The sequence below is a fragment of the Heloderma suspectum genome, chromosome 11, assembly GCF_057233095.1.
Source record: "Heloderma suspectum isolate Gila_16-S chromosome 11, 16-S_ref, whole genome shotgun sequence".
Classification (NCBI taxonomy): Eukaryota; Metazoa; Chordata; class Lepidosauria; order Squamata; family Helodermatidae; genus Heloderma; species Heloderma suspectum.
Genome location: NC_139468.1, coordinates 38,832,346 through 38,850,552, shown reverse-complemented (window position 1 = coordinate 38,850,552; position 18,207 = coordinate 38,832,346). Strand labels below are relative to the sequence as shown.

The following is an 18,207-nucleotide window of genomic DNA, read 5'->3' as shown; positions in this document are numbered from 1 at the left end:
ATTTGTGAGACACCGATGAACTGCTCTCTCCGTTGGTCTTTGTTTGCCAGGGGTGATAGTGTGCACTGCTGGAGATGGGAGGGTAGACGTGCTGAATCCTGCTGGAGCAGCAGAGGAGAAAGACAGTGGGTCCTTCCTCTTGGATCCCAGGGGCAGGTTGCCCCACTCCCTGCTTTCCCGTGCCTGGACCTATTGGCCAGTGCCTCACGCTTCTGTCCCTCCCTCTCTATCCCACTCTCTCTTCAAGCATATGCAGGAAGCACCAAAGGGCCGCGGGTGTCGGCAACTGCAGGAGGGACAAGTGGATAGACGACAGCTGGCATCCCTCAAAGGGCTGAATGCAGCTTGAGTGTTGCCGATTGCCAATCCCTAGAGTCCAATAGTCCATACAGTGTTTGGGAGGAGAGCCCGATTATATAGACACCCTAGGAACCAGCTCTTAATTGGATTTTACAGCTCTATTGTAGAGTTGTGTGCGTGTGTGCGCGTGTGCACGTGCGTGCGTGTGTGTGTGTGACATGCATGCATGGATCAATCCACTGAATAACAATCCCCTTGGGGGGGAAATTGAATAATGAATAAATAAAAGGGAACCAGGCTTGGCCTGCAGCCAAGAGCCTGAAAAGGCTAAATACTGTGTGATTCACTGCGGAAGGGTTTGCTTATATTCTGATTTGGAGAAATGACAGTATTTATGGACTCCTCTAAGGTCTGATTACCAGGAGCTTTAAAGCCCTTTGTTGCAAAATCATCCAATGTTTTTGTTAATTTTTTGTAATGCTGCGTTGCCTTTTAATTTAGCAAAGCACTTTTGGCAGGGCTGGGAGGAGATCAATCTACTCTCTGTTTGCCATCGGGGAAAATAAGCAAGCCAACTGCAAAATGTGACTTTTTATCCATCTTCTCAGCTACCCAAGGACCTTGCAGCATGGTGCATCCCCCCTACCCCCCAGTCATTTTATTCTGCTACAGGAATGCTTGTTATTTGGGACATTTTGTCTTCCCCAAGTTGCAAATATTTGACTAGACGTGAGAACTGAACTCAAAGCCAGTAAAGGACAGGATCACAGAGATGGACAAATGGAGATTTTGGATGAAATCCAGCCTCCTTGGTGATGCAATCTGCTGAACATCACCCCTGCCCCCAGTTGCTAACCCAAAAGACCTAAAGGGGGTATGAATGAGCAGAAATTGTGGCAGTGAGACTTGGAAGTAGGCCATGGTGTGTGTGTGTGTGTGTGTGTTGGTGTCTTGGCCCTTCTCTCTCTCTCGCTCTCTTTCTCTCTCTCTCTCTCTCTCTCTCTCTCACACACACACACACACACACATATACACACACACCAAAGTGGCCCTCTGGCAGATATATTTCCTAACCAGGGGGTTGGATGTGGGGAGACACAGATTCATATCCTCACATGGAACAACTTTGAGAATCTTATTCAGACTATTATCCAGCTAAATAAAGATTCACCAGGGACTGTTCACACACTTTCAAATGCAGCCATATCTTTGCAGCCATAGGGACTAGTAACTTGCTTTAGAAAAGAAAAGATGAGATTCTCAGGAAGCTAAATTCTGCACCCATTACCACATATTCTGCACTTTTTTGGTTCTCCTGGGGAACCGCAACGTATATTCTGCCTCGTCTTTCTCCAAAACAGTCCAGGCTTTTATTGAAAAGTGTTCCATGAGCAAACTCCATAATCTTTTTTTTCAAGCAGCTGGTTCAATCTTGGAATTGCTCTGAACATTTTTTTTTATGTATCACCTAACATTATAGCTTGCAACCCAACCACAGGACCTTTATAAAGAGTTTGTGACATCCCTTCACTTCCACCTCCTGGTTCTCAGCAGTGAGGCATAAACTCTCCTCCCCCATCCCACCAATCCTCTCCAGCATCAGTTGCACTGGGATGAGTTAGCGGGACTAAGACATCAAGCTCTGGCCCTGTGGTCAGTGGCATGTATGGCGTACACAAGCGCTCTTAAGCTGCTTAGCCTGCCAGAATATTGCAGCCATCCTGGTCTGTCTCTCTGTGTAGTGATAGCTTGTCAGGCAAAGAAAGCATGCATGGCCAGTGACTCAGCTCCTAATGCCCTCTAGTGTCAATAGAGTCTCAGAGCTGAAATGAATTCAGAAGGCTGCAGTCCTGTGCACACACAGTCACGCTCACCGTAGCACCACTGTAATCAATGTGGGTTAGACAGGCATGCACACATTTATTTTTCTGCCCCCACTCATGGGGAAGGAGCTGGAGTTGGGGAAACTGTGGGTGGGAATAGGGATGGATGGATCTGTCAATCTTGATCTTGCTGAGATGGGGGTTTTCTTTGGTGGGGGGGAGGCCTAGCTCTTTCTGATCTGGTTCCTCGTGAGCGTGTGTGTGTGTGTTTTTAATGTATCTATTCAGAAATTTGTATTTTTGTGCATGGATTTCCCCTAATGTATGCATGAATGTATGCAGTTTTGTGCACACTTTATTTATTTATTTGTTTATTTGTTTATTACATTTCTATACCGCCCTGTAGGTGAAGCTCTCTGGGCAGTTTACAAAGGTTAAAATATTAAAAATACAATATGCAAAATTTAAAAACATAAAAAATACACTAACAGACAGTATACGCAGAGACAACATATACATTTTTAAATGTACACATTTTCTCCAAGTACTTTACATTGCTGAAATGCTTTGTGCATATTTTTCTCAAATACGTGCATTTCATGTGCACTTTCCCCAAATATGCTCACTTTTGCACACATTTTCTGAGATGAGCAAAAATGCAGATTTCAGACCCCTGTGTGAGCTCACTGAAAGGCTGGGGAGGTGCAAATTGGGAAAATCCATTAAAAAAATTGATGGGGCAACTTTATCAGCCACCCCTAGGCGGGACTAGTTGGGAGGAATATGCCTGCCTCTGACTATGCTCCAAGGCGCTGGGAAGGCAACTGAGCTCCAAAAGACAAAGAAACAACTCATTTGATTTAGAAGCTAATAAAGGGATTAATAAGTATAGCAGATACTTTCTTACACTGAGGAGTTCTCCCTAGGCTGGTTTTTAAAAATCTTGATCTACTTTAATAATTATTATAGTCTAGCCTTCCCAAACCTGGCGGTCTCGAGATGTGTGGGATGACAACTCTCAGCATTCTTGACTACTGGCCATACTGTCTGGGGCAGATGGGAGTTGAAATCCAAAACATTTCGAGGGCACCAGTTTGGAGAAAGCTACTGTAGTCAACCAAACTGCTTTTTCTCCTCTTTTTGATAAGTGAGGGCAATCAACATGGTGTTTTGTCTTTTGATGGTCACCGAAATACAGCTGATCACAAAAACAATCTAAATATTTGGCACATTTATGGTTTTTCTTAACTGTTAATAATTCTGATCAGTAATTGAAATGGGCAGTGGGGAGCAATAATCCTGTAGCACCACCTTCCAAAATCGGCCATCCAAGTAGGAGCGGAACCACTGCAGTGCAGTGCCTCCAACTCCCAACCCAGACAACCTAGCCAGAAGGCTGGCATGGTTAATGGTATCAAAAGCCACTGAGATGTCCAAGAGAATCAACAGGGTCGCATTCCTCCTGTCCCTTCCTTGGCAAAGCTCATCCCATAGGGTGACCAAGGCAGCTTCTGTTCCAAAACCAGGCCTGAAGCCCAACTGAAATGGGTCTAGATAATCAATTTCATTCAAGAATGCCTGGAGTTGACTGGCAACCACCCGCTCAACACCTTGCCCAGGAAGGGGATGCTGGCTACTTGGCTATGTTGTAGTAACATCATCTGGGTCCAAGTTAGGCCTTTTCAGGAGTGGCCTAATTACTGCCTCCTTTAAAGAACCGGCACAAATCCCTCTCTCAAGAAGGAATTCACAGCCTCCTGGACGCAGCTGGACATCCGCTCCCTATTAAACGTGATAAGCCATGAAGGGCAAGGGTTGACTGGCCTTGGCCAAGCACCTTGTCTGCATCCTCGGGCTAGGGGTGGCCAATCTCACCCCCAGCCATGCTGTGCGCCGCTTGCCAGATCTTCGGCGGCCACCTGACCCCGTTCACTGTGTGTGCAAATCACCGGGCAGTCTGTAGGTGTCTGGGGAGCGGAATGCGGCTGCCTGATCCCTCGCCGAGCCGCCATTTTGTGTAAAAATGGTGGCTTGGCCTTCTTTGTAAATCCCCCTTTACGTAAATGGTAGACGTAAAGCAGCCATTTATGCAAGGTTACAGACATAAATGGTCCATTTATGCCTGTAATCTTGCTTAAATGGCCCTTTACGGCCACCATTTGCATAAAGGGGGATTTAAGAAAAGAGCCAAGTGGCTATTTTTACGCAAAATGGTGGCTTGGCAAGGGATTGGGCAGCTGCGCACGGCTCCCTGGGTGCCTGCAGATGACCCGGCGGCTTGCCAAGTTGGGCAAGCACAGTGGTCCGCAGACTGGAGTTTGGGAGGCTGGGGGGGGGTGCAACAACCTCTGGACTCCACCTGCTTCCCGGACCCCTGCGACATCCCTTCTTCAGGCCTCAACAACTGACACTTATCCAATAAAACTGGACCAGATGGTGCTCTGGGCAGCTCTGCTGATGGAACTGCATTAATTGTGGTGTTGAATGTGTGATGGATTTGAGCGACTCTGTCATCAAAATGCCATGCAAAGTTGTCGCAGCATGCTCCCAAGGGTTCCACCATTTCCCTCCATGGCCCAGATTGTAGCTGGCCATGAACCACTCGAAAAAGCTTTTGTAGATATCTGAATTGAGGCTCTGGCATGGAAACAAGAACACCCAACTGTAAACTGGAGTGCTTTCATGAATCAAACATACTTTTTCTTTAGCACCTTTAGAGGTTCACATTCTCCTTCTTTTGGTCTACAAAAGGTGCTGCTCTCCCCTCTCCCCACACCATATAATTGTGGGCAATTTTCCCTCCAGGGCACTTGAGGGTTCCCAGAGTAGTCTGGTGTCTCCTGACTTCTGACACCCCAAGCATCAGCTTGTACTGTCTATTGCAGCCTTTCCCAACCTGGTGCCCTGCTGATGTGTTTGACTACAGTTCCCACTATCCCCAGCCAGGATGGGGAAGCTGGCCTATTGGCTGAGGCCCGTCCTGCACGCAGGATTGCAGCTGGAGTGTTTTTGAAGGAGAGAGTTACCTGTGTTTTAGTTTCAATTAATTGCAAGATTGTTGGGTGAATATATTAGCATTCCCAGCCAGGCGATACCATTAGTAGCACCAACCAAAATGCCACCAAATAGTGAGCAAGCTCTGGGATTCTCCAGAACTCTTTGTCAGGCTGGATGTGAAGTCATTTATGAATGTATGAAGCCACCTAAGACCATGTGAGGCCATTTCTCCATCTAGCCTGTTCTCACCTTCTCTGGCTAGCAGCAGCTCACCACAGGCCCAGATGAGAGTCTTTCCTAGACCTGCTATTGAAGCTCCCTTTACCCACAATTTCTTTAACCTTCCACATGTAAAGCAGGTTCTCCACTAGTGGGCTAAGCTCCCTTCCCAAAGCCACAGCACACCATCCAGCATACTCTGATTACAGAAAAATAATCAGAGCTATCGATGATTTTTAGTCAAAGGGTGTATACATCTTCACCATTTGGATTTTTTCCCACAGCTTTGTTTGTTTGTGTATTACATTTATATCCTGCCTTTTCCTCCAAGGAGCCCAAGGAGGAAGTAGCTAATCCTCTTGCTGCCCATTTTATCCTCACAACAACAGCCTTGTGAGGTAGGTTAGTCTGAGAGCTAGTGACTGGCCCTAAGTCACCTAGTGAGCTTCATGGCAGAGTGGGGACTAGAACCCGGGTCTGCCCAGTCCTAGTCCAACACTCTAACCTATCTTCCTCAAACTGGTCCCCTCCAGATGTGTTGGAGTACAACTCCCAGCATCTTCCAGCCAGCTATGCTGGGGCTTGTAGCCCAACACACCTGGAGGGGGCGACTACACTGCACTGGCTCTCACTTTTTAAATCTGGTGCAGGCAACATGGATGGAATGGAAGAGATCTGCCTCTTGTTTTGTTTTCTTAATCCTTCTTGTCTCCATCTCTCCTGCAGGATTGATTGTCTACATGGGCATGATGGTGGGGGCCATTTTGTGGGGCAGCCTGGCAGACAAGCTGGGCCGGAAGCAATGCCTCATCCTGTCGCTGTCCATCAACACTGCCTTCTCGTTCCTCTCCTCCTTTGTTCAGGGATACGGATTCTTTCTCTTCTGCCGCCTTATCTCTGGTTTCAGGTGGGTACAGCACTCTCTGTGGGAAAGGGCCAGTGTGTCCTCATGGTGGGGAGACCATCCGATACTTCGTAGCCATGATCCTTCTAGGGTTTCCCACACTTCTGATACCCGGGGCCAGGGGTGTAGTGGTCAATTTTGACATGGTAAGGATGTACGAAAGTCCCGTACCTGATCCCGAAGCTTGATTCGTGGTGGGGGGGAGGCTCTCCATCCCTCCCCCTGAAATTCTGGCCGGGGGGGGAGGCGCCCCGTTCCTCCCCACCGAAATTCTGGCCAGGGGGAGGCGCCCTGTCCCTCCCCACTGAAATTCTGGCCGGGGCGGAGGCGCCCCATCCCTCCAGCCGCGAATCCTCCTGTCCTGCCGGGACGCAATGGCGGTGGCCGTAGCCGCTGCCGTTTGCATCCCTGCAGTCAGCCGTGATAGGCTACATAAATGTTTACGTAGCCTATCATGGCTGAGTGAAAAAAACAACAATCCCCGCACGTACGCAAATGGCGGCGCCCATGGGCGCCGCCATTTGCGTTCCTTACTTTGGCACGTGTAGTCTACGTAAACATTTACATAGACAACGGCGAAAATAAGGGGAACGCTATTGCGTAAATGTTTATGTAGACTACATGTGCCAAAATAAGGAACGCAAATGGCGGCGCCCATGGGCGCCGCCATTTGTGTACGCACGGGTTTGTTTGTTTTTTCACTCAGCCGTGATAGGCTACGTAAACATTTACATAGCCTATCACGATGTTTTTTAAAAAGCTAGCCGTGATAGGCTACGTAAATCTTTACGTAGACTACCACGTGTTTTTTTTAAAAAAAACTTGGAAATGGCGGTGGCGGCAGCCGGTTGGAAGACCGGCTGCTGCCGCTGCCACCGCCAAACCGCCACCGGAGCTGCCGCCACCAGGAGGGTTCGCCCAAGGTAAGTCCTGTCCCGGGGGTGGCGGGGGGGGGGTGGCAGACCGTTTCTCCACCAATTTCGGGGGGCCGAATGCGCTGGCATTCGGCCTCCCCGAGATTCGTGAAGAAATTCTCTGACATCCCTACATGCAGGTGCTCACCATGGCAGGCCCCATGGCAACGCCCCCAAGGACAGACCAAAAATGCAGGCAGCTGTGTTGATGCCTATCTATATGTACATATCTCTGTGCATGCATATTACGTATAGATGTGTGGATGGGATAGCTCACAACAATATATTGTTGCTGGAAAAATCCCCCCTCCCCCCTGCTACGGTGAGAATTGCAGGTAAGCTCAGAAGGAATAGGGCAGCTGAGAGGGGTGGCATCGCCCCTGCTAATCACAAAGACCCCATGCTTTGACCCTGTAAGCCCTGGCCTCTCTCCATCACTGCCTGGGGCTAGTGCTGCAGGATTAAAATACAGAGGACTTACATGCATTGTTACATGCAAAAAGATAACATATGTATTTTCTTGGTCGGATATACATTCAGTGGGCAAGCATCCCGCTGGCAGTTGGGGTTAGCCAAGTCGATATTGCCGGTTGACACCCTGCTGGCCCCTTTCCCCAGTCTGCTTTCTGAGCAATGACAATGCTTCTGGGATTGCCCCCTGCCCCCGTCAGCTGTAGGCCTGTAGCCCCCTATATCTGAGATCAAGGGATCTCAGTGCATCTGTTATTAAGACCAGCTAAAATGTCACAAAGGACTAGAAACTTGCTTTTTATTATTTATTTTTTTTTAAGAAGAATAACATTCGATTTTCTGGATGCTGAATTTCACACCCATTACCATATTCTGTGGGATATGTGGAGGTACACAGGATTTACCCAGAGCACAGGATTTGTGTGAAACATTGTTGGCTTTTATTGTTGTTTTTATTGCTATTTTATTGTGTTTATGTTTTTATCGCTTTTAATATTTTCCCCGTTTTATGTATTTTATTGCTGTCAGCTGCTTTGGGAGGGCTTTTTTTGGGAGGGCTTTTTTGGCCTGAAAGGCGACCACAAAACATTTTAAATAAATAAATAAATTGTTAAGAAACCTGCAGCAGGTTCTGCATTTGTGAGTTCTTGGTTGTTGCACTCTTCCTGTCTACTCCTTTTTCTTCCCCAGTATTGGAGGATCCCTCCCCATTGTCTTTGCCTATTTCTCCGAATTCCTCTCCCGTGAGAAGAGAGGGGAGCACCTGAGCTGGCTCTGCATGTTCTGGATGATCGGTGGCCTTTACGCCTCCATCATGGCCTGGAGCATCATTCCACATTACGGTAACCACATCTGGATCTAGATGGCTCCCCCCTGTATCCTTGTTTGCCACCGAGACCAAAGGATTGACAGCGTTGTCATTGTCTGCTATGGCGGGCAGGGGCCCTCTGGAGACTTGGGAAGACAGAGGTCCCTTCTCTGCTCTGCTACTTTTGGTCCTTCTGACTGAAGGTGCCAAAGACCAGGGATGGCCTGATGCTTCTATTTCCAGTCTGCATCACTTCTGCCAGTTTTACCCATAATTCCACTCCATTTCTGCCTTAATCTGAATGTTTTAAAATAAACTTCCCTCAAAATACGTCTTCAAAAAGGTATTTTAATAGTGAGATAGATGAGAGATTTGTTGGGTTTGCATTTTAATGCAAACTTCTCAAATTTGCACATTTGAACCTGGGTATGTGAACTGGGATGCAGTTAGACTGCGTTAATCTCCCTTTTCCGAATTTTGTGATGCAGTTCATAAATGTGCACCAAAAAATACAGGTCATGGGGGAAAGCACGCACAAAATGCATATATTTGGGGGCCATGTGCACAAAATATATTATCTTAGAGAAAATCGTTTGGAAAAATGATCATATTTAGAAAAGTATGCACAAAATGCATATATTAGGCAGAATGTGAATGAGAATACATACTGTTTTTCATGTGGACCACTTTAGGGAAAAATGCAAAATTTTCTGATGCAGAAATGGGATGGAATAAACTTAATGTTGGAAAAATAAGAAACTGAGCAGAATCAAATTTGACACATTCATCCACCCCTAATTTTAGTACACATTTACATGTGTATTTTCTCTCAAAGTTATATTACAATCTTATAATATTAATTATATTAATATTGTTATTAATGTTCTATTACTAATGTTTCTCTCAAAGTTATATTAAAGTCTTATAATATAATATGAATTATATTAATGTTGTTGCTGTTATTATTATTGTGATATTATATTATAAGATTTTCTCTTCAGGTATGTAATTAAACACGTATTTTGATACATTTAAATTGCCAAGAACTGTGTCATAACATTCAGAGAAGTACAAACGTCTTTGGATTCCTGTGTCCCTGTTCATATGATGTTAGTCCTTAAAGGTGTGAATTGGGTCGCTTGGTACAGGAGCTCACCAAAGTTGAATTCCTTAAGCATCCCTGGTAAGGACTAAACCTGATAACTTTGCGCATGAGCTATGTCCCCTCTTTCTTGTTTCTAGGATGGGGTTTCAGCATGGGGACCAGCTACCACTTCCACAGCTGGAGGGTCTTTGTGGTGGTCTGTTCCCTGCCTTCCATTGCATCCCTTGTGTCCCTAAAGTTCATGCCAGAGAGCCCACGGTTTTTGCTGGAGGTAAGAAATGGAAATTTAAGCGCTAACGTTACATGACAGAAATTATAGAACAGGGATGCAGTATTGTTTTTAGGTGGGGGACAGACTGACATCCTCTCCCCCCTTTTTTTCTCCATGCTGGGAGAGAAAAATCTCCATGCCTCTTCCCAGCATGGAGAAAGGAACTTGGCCGGATGAGTCCCTGGCTTTGGGCAGTGTCAGGCATACACGGAGGTATGCCTGACAGATGCTGTGGGGAGCTATTGCACTGGTGAGAGCAGTCAGCTAACCCTCTGCAAGACGGGGTGCTTATTAGGGGGTGGGCCCAGGAGTCGATTTTGGCTTGAAAGGATTGCCACTTCGGTTCTGATTCTGAAAACGAATTCTTGGTCTGAGCCAAGAAACAGAGTACAATGCAGTAAGGAAGCTGAATTCTGTGCACTAGAGAAGAATGAGGGACCCTCCACACACTATGCAGTAGAAAGAAGGGGGAGCTCTCCCCATCACTTTATCTCCGTGCCTACTGAATGTCGCACATGTTGCATGCATGCATGCCGGGGCTGCTGCTCAAGGAACAGGCACAAGGTCAGTCATATGGTGGCCACTCTGCTGTCCACTCTGTGATAAAGTAATGTGCCCAACCTTCTATAGGTCGACATTAGGGATGTACAAATCAGCAAAAGCCGAGCTTGCTAAAGTTCTCCAAATTCCATCTCGAAGCTTGTTCTGTCTTGAGTCTGGATCAGCTTGCGAGCTTTGTTTTTTTTTTCCTTTCCACAAGAAAATCCATGTGTATCTTTGTGCATATTTTTCCACATGTATGCATCAGTTCTGCACATTTTTGAAAAATACTCATTTTGAAAAGTACTCATTTTTGAAATATACTCATGCTGCCATATGTACTCATTTTGAAATATACCACTTTTGTTGTTGTTGTTCGAATGGGGAACGTGCACATTTTGGTGTGCATGTGTTTAAAGCATGCACCCAAATGTACTAAATGCACCCAAATGACTAAAGCATGAAAAAGTGTGTTTTCCAAATGGGCATTTTTAAACTGTGCGCTTTCCTAAAGTATGCATTTGGCAAACATGATCACAAGCTCAGGAAGGTGTGAGCTTCACCTGCAAAATACGCTTGTGTTTGGGGGTGCGCATGGGCACATTCTGGTGTCAAAGGAACAGAAATGAAATTCTTGTATGTCCCTAGCCATAACTCCACTCCACTGCACTGTCCTTGGCTATCAAACAGGTGTGGCTTCCAATAGGGTCACAGCACACTTGAGAGGATTGACATGACTTGAGATCGTAATGGCAGGTTCTGGCTGATGCGGTGTTCCCGATATCCCTTGCTTTGGTCTTTCTAGATAGGGAAGCATGATGAAGCCTGGATGATCCTCAAGCAAGTCCATGACACCAACATGAGGGCCAAAGGGGAGCCAGAGAGGGTGTTTACGGTAAGTGGGGTTACTTGCTAGAAATATCTTTTCTTTCTTCATAGTAGGCTTGGGCCCAGCACTCAAAGGGCAACTCCTTTTTCAAAAAATAAATTGCACAAATTCATCGTCAAGACAGAGGGAATGATCCAAGTTGTGTCAGTCCCCCCCCCCCCGAGAAGCCCTCCGTGGAGGAGGAACTTGGTCTACCTAAGCTCAAAGACTTTTCTTCCCCCGAGAATGATCCAGCGGCAGCATTTCCATAGGGTGTTGGACGCGCAGCTGAGGAGGAGGCAGGCCTCCCTCCTCCACCTCCTCCTTCCTACAGATGTCAGAGAATTCCGCCACGGATCTCGGTGAGGCCAAATGCCAGTACATTCGGCCCCATGAACTCCGTGGTGGAACGGCCTGCCACCCCCCCGCCCCCCCGCGGATCCCCCCCAGGACAAGACTTACCTGGGGTGGATGTTCTGGGCAGCGGTGGCGGCGGCGGCAGCTGGTCTTCCGACCGGCTGCCGCCACCGCCATTTTCAGTCTGGTCATTTTTTTTTTTTTACAAGATGTGATAGGCTACGTAAAGATTTACGTAGCCTATCATGGCTGGGTAAAAAAACAAACAAACCGTGTACGCGAATGGTGGCAGCTATGGCTGCTGCCATTTGCGTTCCTTATTTTTGGCCATCTTAGTCTATGTAAATATTTACGTAGACTAAGACGGCCAAAAATAAGGAACGCAAATGGTGGCGGCTGTAGCTGCCGCCATTTGCATACGTGGTGTTTTTTTTTTACCCAGAGCCCTCTGCGGCCAGAAATCTGGCTGCGGACGGCTCTGGCCTGGCTGGGCCTGGCCGGCTGCTCCGTGGAGCTGCTGTGAAGCACAGCTGGCCGTAGAGGATTCCGGGGGGAGGGACGGAACGCCTCCCCCCCATCAACATAATCCGCGGAAAGGTAAGTGACTTTCGTACATCCCTACTCCTTCCCCAGATGGTTCGGATTCCAAGCCAGAAGTGGAGGTGTCCATCCAGCCACCATGAAAGATGATGAATGAAGTGCAGAGAGTAATCCCAGGCCCTTAGGAGAAGCGCCCAGCTGCAGTCCAGGATCGCAGCTCTGTGAATGCTGTCCTAATATAGCCACCTTTGCCGAAAAGCTCCCTAATGAGTTGCAGCTGGGAGTTGGGCGTGTCCAGGCTAGGGCCTCTATAAAAGCCAGCAGGGCTGGTCAAGCCATCATTGGCAACAGTGTTATCTGTTGTCGGTATCTGTGGGTGCCTCGTGTATCCTGAACTCCAGGCCAAACTGGATTTTGTGAATGACTTCAGGCTGAAGCTGACTTCGCCTCTGCGTCTCCATTGCTTGGATTTCTTGAACTGCCTAGCGAGCTGCTTCTTGGCCCTGCACCTTATCGCCATTCATTACTGCCAGCAGCCTTGAAGCATCTCTGCTGGCAGGACTCCCAGTTCGAGGAAGTCGTGCGCTTTGAAAACACACGCTGACGGAGCACCCAGTCTTTGAAACAGAACAAGCTGATGCTAGGGCTGGTGCAGATTCCGTTGCGTTCATGTAAACGACCTCTAATGCGACACCAATAGCATTAGCTGTCATGACATGCCTACCAGGGAAACCCGTCACACCAGCTAGCACTATCAGCATTGCACTGGAGGTCGCTTATGCCGGTGCTACACAATTTTCATTCACACTAGTGTCTGCTTCGATGCTGCCCGTATTCTACATTTTTCGTCAAGGTTCAGGTGGCAGATTCAAATTCATGCTAGCTTCCAAACAGGCCAAGTGAATTTCTGTTCTCAGGCAGGAATGCTAGTCCCCCCCCCCACTCTAGAGCAGCCTCCCTGACAATCAGGTGCCCTCCAGGTGTGCTGGACTAAAACTGCCCCCATCCCCAGAATGGCTGGAGATGGTGGGAGTTGAACCAGCTGGCTGGGAGGCTGCTGTAGAAAGTGGCAATCCTTGAGTTTGCAGACAGAGCGCTGACCAGCTGGTATTTTAGCCATATTTCAGCTAAATGGTAATGGCATCTCAAGAAGTCAGCAAACTCCAAATTCTATGGGCTCATGGGAACAGTAAGAAGCGTCCTGCTAAATCAGACCAAAGGCCCATCTAGTCCAGCATCTTGGTTCTCACAGTGGCCAACCAGATCTGGGATCCCACAAGCAAGAGCTGTCCCCTACCTTTTACCTCTCCCCAGCAAGTGATATCCAGAGGTTTACTGCTCCTGAACATGGAGGTTCACTTAGCTATCAAGGCCGATGAACACTCTTGGGTAAGCCTAAGAAGGAGAGCCTGGTGGATGAGCTCAAAGGTCCATCTAGTCTAGCAACCTGTTTCCTAAGTATGCTTGGCCTTTATTACAGGGGTGCAGAATTGTATTATAGTGGTGGTGAGAGGCTGGATCACCCCCACTGGCCCTTCTGTGGGCCAGTTGTTATCTGTGGACACTGCTTGAGTCCCCCACTACCCGCATCCCTGATTTGAGATTGGAGAGAAGAATGGGGATTTCCCTGACCTGCTCTCTCTGTGGGCGAGGGAAATCCCGGCTGTTATCTCTGAACTGCGATTGGAGATAACTGTGGGGATTTCTCCAGGGGGTGGGGCTTAGAGGCAAAGCCCTGCTCCCTGGAAGAACCCAAAGGAGGCTCAGTGGGCCAGATGTGAAACCTCCGCTTGCCAGACGTTCTGCATTCCTGCTTTACTGGCTATTTTAACTAACATTGAAACCCAGCATACTTCTCCTTTTGGCACAGGTTCTTTCTCTGTTTTAACATCCATTCATGCAGAGCCAAATAGACGTTGTGTGTGTGTGTGTGTGCGCGTGTGTGCGCGTGTGTGGGGGGACGTCACGAGTCCCCAGCAGGGATAAGGTAAATGAGGGAAGGAGCCAGGCAGATGGCTGCACAGCATCCCTATAGGTTGGGCACCTGTCCAAATGTATCCATCATGTCGAATGGGCAGGTTAGCTCCAGAGGTGACTGAAGTGGCAGTCTTCCGCCAACGTACCTGGGGGTAAGCCCCCAGTGTTCAGTGGGGGCTTGCTTCTAAGTAAAAATGCATAGAATTGTGCATAGAATTGTGCTGCACAGGTATTTTCGGTTTCCCACAGAGTTTGCAATTATGTTCATTCGGATGGCAGTTTGACCCCAACCTGCATTGTATTATTTCTGTGAAGTGGCTAAAAACATGCCAAGTTGCATGTCGTGTGGCTGCTAGTGATGTGAAGAGCTGAAAATCTTGGCTTGTTTTTGCTTATTCAGGTGACCAGCATAAAAACTCCAAAGCAGATAGACGAGTTCATTGAAATACAGAGCTCAACAGGGACGTGGTACCAGCGGTTTTTAGTCAGAGCCACGACCACCTTCAAACAGGTATGGGGACAGGAGCTACTGAATGCACACACAGTCCCCAGCACCGTATGGCGTCGGTTTGTCGTTTTATTCCCCACCCCACATGCAATGAATAACCCATGGGCTTGAAACCTTTCTTGGCCGCACAGTTTGGTTTCTTCTAAGGCTGTCAACCTGTTAAAGATATGAATCTGATGAATGACTGGCCTTTTCACCAGTTAATAAATTAAATTGAAATAAAGTTGCGTAGTGTCTCAGCGTCAAAAGAAGTCCCCTCCTGAGATACGGAGAGAAGTATAAAGTAATGTCCGAGGGAATAAATAGAAGCTGCTATTCATTTTTAAAGGGGAAAGCCATCTTTATTCAAATATCGTTAATATTTTATTTTTGTTCCCTTGTGTAGTAATACACCAGAATGAAAATTGCCTGCCCAAAAAATAAACAGGTGTGCTCTTAATCCATTCCTCAGTGTTTAGAATTTCCCTCACAGATTAATCAAATAAGTTTAAGTTGATTCATTTATTGATTAAACTGATGAAAGCTTGCAGCCCTATTTTATAAATCTGTTGTTTTAAGATGAATGCTGTTAGCTGTTTTGAAATTAGTAGAATGAAGCGGGGGATACACACGAGTGAATGGACCCAACTTCGCATGGGTTGGAATAGCCTTTAGTTGGATACAGGGAAGCCTTCAAGCACATTGTGCTCGCCTTGTCTGAGTGAAACTGCCCACTGGCATTCCTAGGCACAGCCTCTGCCATGGTGCACCCCTATAGCCCCCGGACGGAGGGGTCTGTCCACTCCGTTTCCCTGAGGGGGCTGCCCCAAAGTAGGGGGAGGGGGAAGTTGGCCTTGGCCTGCTCATCTCCCCTGGCGTGAAGTGTCCAAACTGCAAAGTTACGTCCTTGGAGAAATCTTCCCCTAATGGCTAAAGTTGTTACTGCAGGTTCTAATCGCATAGGATCAGAGAATAGTAGGGCTGGAAGGGGCCTGTAAGACCACTGAGTCCAGCCCCCTGCTCAATGTAGGAATCCAAGTCAAGGCATCCCTGACAGGTGGCTGTCCAGACTCGTCTTGAATGCCTCCAGTGTGGGAGAGCCCATCACCTGCCTAGGTCATTGGTTCCATTGTCGTATTGCTCTAACAGTCAGGAGGTTTTTCCTAATGTTCAGCTGGTATCTGGCTTCCTGTAACTGGAGCCCATTCTTCCATGTCCTGCCCTGTGGCTCAGTCCTAATTATCAAAATTAATAAATGAATTTTAAAAACAAAATAACCCTGAGGTGCACACCCCTAGGGTCCCCTTAGTATGCATACCAAGTTCCAAGTGTTTTAGGTTTCACAATCATTCTAAGGGTCCCCTTAGTATGCATACCAAGTTTCAAATGTCTAGGTTTCACAATCTTGGTGCTATGGCACAGGCAGGCAGGCAGACAGACTTCCTCTTTTGTTATATACTGGGCTTCTGAAGGAGAACATCTATAGGGAATTATTCATTTATTTATTACATTTCTATACCACCCAATTGTCAAAGGGTGGGTCACAGCAATTAAAACCATAAAATGCAACATGACAAAAAACAATATAAACATTTAAAACTACAGTACAAAATAAAAATAAGAACCAAAATAAAACCTAGCAGCAATTTCCCATTTCTGCCAATGAACAGAGTGTTTATCTTTTTGGTATGATTTTTTTGTAACAATGCCTTTGGGTTTTCTAGATGATGGACAACGTGGTGTATTGTTTGACAGCCCAGTACAGGATGAACACACTATTCCTGGCCATCGTGTGGTTTTCAATGGCCTTAAGGTATGTGTCTTGGGCTATCCACAGGTCTACCGTTTTCTGAGGCTGTTCTTCCCCACCTAGATCCATCTACAGCAGGTCTCTACGGTGTGTAAGCTACTAAGCCAAAGGCAGCTTGAACCACTACATAGACCTGCTTGTCAGGGGCTGCAACAATTCAGAGGTGGGGCAGGGAAATTGTCCATAATGCCTGGCTGTCCAGTCCAAGGCTAGTTTAAAGATAAAGAACCACTGGAAGGGAGAGCAGCAGGGGGCTGGAGGTCACATGTCAACAGTTAGTGGCACCTGGGCTAGATCTGCACTAGTGCTTTTTAACAGGTGGGGCACATGGCGCATTCCGTACTCCGCTTTTCTAGTGTTATTTCCCACTTTTTATCCCACATTATCCAAAATACCACAACAGATGTCACTGTGTGTCCTACGACGTATAAATGGGCAAGAGGGATATAGCATCACCATGATGGGATCATATTGAATGATAAGACACAAGGTTAGGGATGTATGGTTTGTGTGAAATCCATTCCATCTGTGTTTCGCAAATTGTCAGGTGCCTTTCATTCCACAGTCCACCCATCGAGGGAATCACAGTTTATTTTAGTTCCTGAATTTGCAGAAATGCGCATTTGTGCAAATCAGCATGTCCCAAAATGTGCAGATTTCCCCCAAGTGTGCATTTTCACACTTTAGGGAGCAATCCTATGGCCGCTAGACAGCAGCTATACAGCCATAGGATATCTTGTTTTCTTGAAACCATAGAATAGTAGGGTTGGGGGGGGGGCTACAAGACCATTTAGTCCAACCCCCTGCAGGAATCCAAGTCAGAGCATTCCCGACAGAGGGCTGTCCAGCCTCCTCTTGAATGCCTCCAGTGTGGGAGACCCCACCACCTCCCTATGGAATTGGTTCCATTGTCATGTTGCTCTAACAGTCAGGAAGTTTTTCCTGATGTTCAGCCGGAATCTGGCTTCCTGTCACTTGAGCCCATTATTCCGTGTCCTGGATTCTGGGATGATCGAGAAGAGATCCTGGCCTTCCTCTCTGGGACAACCTTTCAAGGACTTGAAGAGAGCCTCCCCCCACTCCTGCGCTGCCTCCAAGGCAGCACGGAACAGCCCCATCCTCCATGCTTGCAAGAGGAGTGCAGGGCAGCCAAAAAAGGGGCGTTCTGGGGGTGTTCTGGGGTGGGGGGGGCTGAAATGCCTGTATGACACATCCAATGTGTCATGCAGCAGCCTCCTCCCCTGCTCCACCTTCCCGCGGCTAGACAGCCACAATTGGCTGTCTAGCCACAAATGCAGGGCAGGAGAAGCACGGAGGGGATGATCCCCTCCGTGCTTCTCTGCCCTGCATTGGATAGGCAGTCGCCTCTGAATTCGGAGGCGGCCGCCTATCTGGATAGGATTGCGCCCATAGCCTATGGGAAAATGCACATTTTTGGCCAGGTTTTTTGGCATATTTTTTATGATGAAATTTGTGCAAAATTGAGGAAGTTAGAAAAGCGGTCCACAAGTTGGTGGAATCTACTTGACGGGGGGAAAGTCGGCCCGCTGTGGAATCTGATGGTCAGTTTCATCAAAATCCGAACTCATTTGCTTCTGTTGTGGATTTCTCCGACCTCTCTACATAAGGTGTAAATCTGCGCCTGGACAGTAGACTGAGCAGCCACATAGGCCACCTGGTCACAGTCTTCCCTGCTATGGGGAGATGAATTGTATTTCTATTTAAATTAGAGTCAAGTACTAGGGATGGGTGGATTCCCTACCTGCTGCTCCGCTGGGGAATCCGCCCTTGAGGGGAGGCGATCTGTCCCTCCCCG

The 18,207-nt window shown here is 47.4% G+C and overlaps 1 protein-coding gene across 1 annotated transcript in view; it reads left to right on the top strand.

Annotated features, from left to right (window-relative positions):
* Window positions 1-18,207, top strand: part of SV2B (synaptic vesicle glycoprotein 2B) — a 47,916-nt gene that overhangs the window by 13,757 nt on the left and 15,952 nt on the right. Inside the window, exons 2-7 of the mRNA XM_084816451.1 lie at window positions 6,066-6,246; window positions 8,319-8,470; window positions 9,679-9,812; window positions 11,158-11,247; window positions 14,495-14,605; window positions 16,306-16,394. Coding sequence (XP_084672577.1) covers window positions 6,066-6,246; window positions 8,319-8,470; window positions 9,679-9,812; window positions 11,158-11,247; window positions 14,495-14,605; window positions 16,306-16,394 — 757 coding nt within the window. The remainder of the gene's footprint in view (window positions 1-6,065; window positions 6,247-8,318; window positions 8,471-9,678; window positions 9,813-11,157; window positions 11,248-14,494; window positions 14,606-16,305; window positions 16,395-18,207) is intronic.